Genomic DNA, 5,410 nt, shown 5'->3' on the forward strand with positions numbered 1-5,410 from the left:
AAACTTGTTCTAGCCAAATATTAGTTGTCCACATCCGGTTTATAACTTCGTAATATTTAGTCGCCAGAAGAATTCACTTATTTGTGCGCGGGTGTATGCCTGAAAGTCTTGAGGTGGTGCAGTTTCTCTTGAAAAAGCACATGAATTTGTAGCGAATTTCATTTTACCGCTGGATATAATTCCATATTTGCATTTTTCTGCACTTTCAATTAAAAATGAAAAATAAAAAGGTTGGTAGGGATGGTAGGTCATTGACACGTAACCCCTTTGCTTGCTACTATAATTGGGGCTGTTGTAGGGGCCGCCAGGAAGGTTGGTCGGCGAAAGTTTAGTCCATCCCATTGGTGCCCTCTTCAGCTATAAATATTAAACGTTCGTGTGTGTGGAGAGGCAAACGGCCGGTATACGTCAATGGTGCCTGATTTTATTGGATATTGAACTCTTAACCTTCCTCAAAAAGTTCTTATTTGTATTAATGGAACTTTTCTTTGATGCTTTTCTTAGAATATTTTTCCTGTATACACAAGTGAAATAGATATAACGGAATGATCCTTACTCCAGATCTTTGGTGACCACGCCGTCTTAAAAAACAATAGTTAGGTCCATATATAAAGACAGTTTAGACTCAGGACTCGCTGTACTCTTTTATGCTCAATGAATAGGAAGAGGCTTGAACCAATTACTTATATCTGGTAGTTAGAACATTATCATATGAAAGAATATCAGAACATTAGGAGCAATATTATCATTATTACCAAAGGTTTATAAAATTTAATCCATGCATACATTGGAAAAAAAGAAAAAGAACAATCGTATAGCGCCATAGTTTGGAATGAAAAAAATATTTACTAGAAATGACTAATTAACCATAGTTTTTACTTTTTGTGAACTGAAACTTATATGGATATCTAAACGTTTTTAATAAAAGTGAGTTGCGAATAAAATAATTCAAAATTTTCAATGGTTCAAGTTCTTTAACTATTGATTGCCAATAATGCATCAAAGTTGATCACAGCTCGAATAAACTTTTCATTTATTAGCTTTGATCCATTGTTCTACTTCAACCTCAGCATCGCCAACTTTAACGAATCAGCAATACCCAAAGAAATTTACATATAAATGTAAACAAATAGACCAATAAAATCACGCATGTGTAGTGTACTTACAGAAGATTAAAAAAAAAAAAAAAAAGCTCATCAAATATGAACGGCATTACCCTTATCACTTAGTAATTGACTAATTATTTTTTCACGGTGTTGCCCTCGTAGGCATGTCATTTGGGCTCATCCTCGTCCAATCAAACGGAAGATATGCCATCACATCGGAAGAAAAAGTGTAGTATGCCAATTAATTAGACAACCAAAAACAACTTCTTATTTTATTTCATTTGATCAAATCAAACCAATTTGGTCAAATCAAATTGTCGAGAATGCTTTTATTGGTCTTCAAATTTTCTTACGTTTTATGAGTTGCACTTCACAGAAGCTCTGCAAATATATATATATATATATATATATATATAGTCTTCAGAATCCTATACATTTACATAAACATATATAAAAATTAACTACATGCTCTCACTGTGAAGAAGAAGGAGAGGCCCTTATTTTCTATGAGTTGTTCGATTAAGTTGATTGATGGATGGTTCATAAAATATCACATGTAAAACAATCTCTCTGAAGTGTAGTCATAGTACTATTTTTTTTGTCTTTCTTTGTGAAGAAAAATAACATTAGAAGTAATAATCTTGTGAGCTATATTTCAAACAAGTTGATCAAATTATTCATAGATAATAATACATCACAGAAGAAAGAAAAGTGATGATCTAATTATCAGCAGCAAGTATACTAGCTCAACCACTTATAAAGTCACTGATTTGGAATTAGATAGATGTTTAGGAATTAGCACCTCATCTGCGTTGAGTCGATAAGATGATTGACTTTATTAGGAGGACACAGTCTTCAATCATCGATGTTCATGGATTGAGAAAGTTCATAGAGAGTAAAGGACATCGATAAAAAATTATATAAATATTCGAGGGTTTCAAACAGAGGAAGTATGAGATGAGAAAACAGGACGAACCCACACAGTCTCTGCTTATCAAACTAGTTGTGGTTAGTCACCGTTTGAATGATGAATTGAAGCTAATAATTACTAGACGAATTAAGATTCAATAAGTTGAATGCATTGGCTAACTTTGGAGTTTGGATAAGGTTACTGTAGTAACTATTAATAAAGCCATTCAACATTCTGGGCTTGAAAAGGCAAAAATGCAGGGGTAACGATGTGTTCGAAAGTTAAATATGTCTTTTGACGGTCGGGCAACTGCAGTTAGTAAAATTTCTGGTTAATTGATTTGTCCAGAGTTTTTGTCACCGATCACCTGATAGAGAACATATATTAGTTTAGGTACGTTTATACATTCCTTTTAAGGAAACATACCGCACGGCCTGGAAGATCGCCAAGCAAAAATGTCAAAACTTTGGCAATATGAGTTTAAATCTCACGAGTTTTCATCTTCCCATGTTCCTCAACCCCACAAGAATCATAACGTAAAATGTTTTATGGATATCCAGAAACTATATATATACACACACATAGAGAGACAGAGGGAGTCGAGCTTTGATCATACTTCATTGTAATTTAAGAAATAATAACAAACCATTCTAACCTTTTATATTTTGATGCATTCTGAGCTCGCGTTTTTTTGTTACCTTTATTTCTCTTTTTTACAATTTGAAATGACGTGATACGAACTTTATAGATTACAATTGTCAAATTATTTCGGTTAACTAATATTTTAAACTAAGTTGTAAGATAATTAACGCCGGAAGATATAAAACTTGAAAACCCGGAGCCATTTGAAGCAATTTCTCTCTCTCTCTCTCTCTCCCTCTGTCTATAGAGTAACGGACGTCCGATATTCCATCATCATCCCCCAAAATGATCCCGTGTAGACACGTCCATTCTTCTATTAATAGGCCCTCCTCCTCCTCTCCTCCCCCCACCCGTTCCATTGTCGCCGTTGAATTTCCTCTCTCTCTCTCTCTCTCCTTCGTGAATTTCTGAGCGAACAGGAATTTCTGAGCGCCCACTTCAGTCCCTGCATCGAACCCGAAGGCCTGCAGGCATCCAATTGAAATTCAAGAGATCTCTCTCTGTGTAGCTGCAGAGGGAGATGAATTTCTTGACCCTCACAGAGTCGAAGCTTCCTCCTGGCTTCAGGTTCCACCCTCGAGACGACGAGCTCGTCTGCGACTACCTCGCCAGGAAGATCGCCAAGCACGAGTCCGACGATGTTCCCACCATGGTTGAGGTCGACCTCAACAGGTGTGAACCTTGGGACCTCCCCTGTAAGCTTCTCTCTCCCCCTCTCTTATTTTCAGCCATGTCCGATCGGGCTTTTTTTTTTCCGACTTTTTCTGTTTATCTGCTTTAAAGTTGGGCTGCCAGATCTTGTTCCCAAAATCTCACATATCTCCTCTTGGTCTTTCTATTTTGGGGGTTGGTCCTTCCTTTTGCCAAGCCTCTGCTGTTTTCCCCTTTCCCAGACTTGCTTTGTTTGGCCTAAAACCACTTCAGGCGTCCCCAATTAAGAAAAGCTCGATCGCTCCTGCCCCCTTCCGGCTTCCTGCAGGTATATGGGCAGGACTAAAACTGTGGGCTGCCCGCACAAACCCACTTAGGGGGACCCGAATTGGCATGTTGCAGGTGCATCGGTGCTCGCACCTCCCACGAAGGTGCACCGATAGCTGCATCCCGCCATGAAACTTGTATTATTTTTTATCCAAGTGCGTTTAACTTGGAAATTGGAGGAACTTTCCGGCTCGACTAATTTTTTTTTTTTGCATATGCAGAGGAGCAACGTTTGTTTCTAGATTTTGATTACTTTTCTAATTGGTGAGTACTGATGTGATCGATCGTATTTGGTTTAGCATCGGCGAGGGTGGGAGGCAGAGAGTGGTACTTTTTCAGCCAGAGGGATCGAAAGTATGCGACGGGGTTGCGGACGAACCGGGCGACCATATCAGGCTACTGGAAGGCGACGGGGAAGGACAGGCAGGTGCACGATGTAAGAACAGGGCACTTGGTGGGGATGAGGAAAACGCTGGTTTTCTACGAGGGAAGAGCACCTAAAGGGAAGAAGACAGACTGGGTGATGCACGAATTCAGAATGGAAGGCTCCTCGCCGTCGCCTACAGCTGCACCCTTCAAGGTGCTCACAAAATTTCAAATCCTTTCAGATCAATCAAACGGTTTTCTTTTTCTTTCTCTCTCTTAGAGGCAGAGAGCAAACAGGCTCCATCCTTAAAGCATCCCATGTTCAACCCTGTGGTGGGTGCTCTTATTTGTAGCCTTACTGCTATTATTTGCAAACATAGAGAAGAACCAGGAAGGGGTCATTCCTTGGGGTCCTACAGTAAGGATCCCCCAGAAGAGGGGAACAAACTCTAGTTCTTTCCAGCAATTGGAAAACTTGATTTTCTGCATCTTTCCTTTTTTTTTTTTCCTTTTCCTTTTTCTTTTTTTGGCCCTAAATAGAACTGAGCCAGTTTTTCGTCTGTGAAACCTCAGGTCTAATCATCTTGGTTTCCATTGCACAGGAAGATTGGGTTTTATGTAGAGTTTTCCACAAGAACAGAGGGTCTGCAACAAGATCCAACGCAGAGAGCAATAGCTATGAAGAGACAAGCTCATGCTCCCTCCCGGCACTGATAGATCACCCCTTCAATGTCAACCCGCAATCAGGGGATTGTGAGCATGGACCCTGCTTCTCCAACCTCCTCCAACCTCAAACATCCCATTTTGGAATTATGGGTGATGTCGGTTCCTCCTTGAATCCCATGCCTAGTTTTGAGGACAGCTTTGCTGGTGACAGTAGTGTCCTAAAGGCTGTTTTAGATCAGCTAACCAAAACTGATGGCGGTGTGAAGTTAGAGGCGCCTCCAGTTACAGGGGAAGGGAGCTTCAGCAGGTCCACTCAGCAATTATTCAACCATGACAATTATCTATCAGAAATTGGTTTGCAGGACATGTGGAACAACTATGATGGCCATTAATTATTTGGACTTGTGTATAACTTTGTCTTTAATTTTGTAGTCCTCTGTTTCGGTTCTGTACAAATTCTTTACTCGTGTAAAAACCCTTCAGGAATCATATACTATATACAGTGTGAACGTAACTGAAGTACGTTCAGTATTGATATCCCTTTTGCGCCCTATGTCCTTTCTTGGATGATGATAGAAAACCCAAAAGTTACTTTTTAAGATGCATGAACTTTTTTCGACCAAAGAGTGTACATCTTTTATCGTGCTCCGTTCTGATCATCACAGTCATATAAAGCCCTGGGATTTCCCCTGTTTTTCCATCGAGGCGTTCATGGTCTTTTTGTGAGTTGTACAGTCATACG

At 39.5% G+C, this 5,410-nt stretch overlaps 1 protein-coding gene across 1 annotated transcript; it reads left to right on the forward strand.

Annotated features, from left to right (window-relative positions):
- The first annotated feature begins 2,971 nt into the window (after positions 1–2,971).
- LOC116267783 (NAC domain-containing protein 21/22-like) lies at positions 2,972–5,207 on the forward strand. The gene is made up of 3 exons (XM_031649680.2): positions 2,972–3,353; positions 3,936–4,216; positions 4,605–5,207. Exons 1-3 carry the CDS (start codon positions 3,179–3,181, stop codon positions 5,058–5,060), a joined length of 912 nt encoding a protein of 303 aa, XP_031505540.1. The 5' UTR covers positions 2,972–3,178; the 3' UTR covers positions 5,061–5,207.
- The last annotated feature ends 203 nt before the right edge of the window (positions 5,208–5,410 follow it).

This window comes from Nymphaea colorata, chromosome 14 (assembly GCF_008831285.2).
Source record: "Nymphaea colorata isolate Beijing-Zhang1983 chromosome 14, ASM883128v2, whole genome shotgun sequence".
NCBI classification, from domain to species: domain Eukaryota; kingdom Viridiplantae; phylum Streptophyta; class Magnoliopsida; order Nymphaeales; family Nymphaeaceae; genus Nymphaea; species Nymphaea colorata.

Excerpts from the sequence above, each read along its gene's own strand:
- LOC116267783 (XM_031649680.2), top strand. The coding sequence starts at position 3,179 with ATGAATTTCTTGACCCTCACAGAGTCGAAGCTTCCTCCTGGCTTCAGG. Across the intron at positions 3,354-3,935 it reads TGAACCTTGGGACCTCCCCT|CATCGGCGAGGGTGGGAGGC; the intron begins GTAAGCTTCTCT and ends TATTTGGTTTAG. Across the intron at positions 4,217-4,604 it reads CTACAGCTGCACCCTTCAAG|GAAGATTGGGTTTTATGTAG; the intron begins GTGCTCACAAAA and ends TCCATTGCACAG.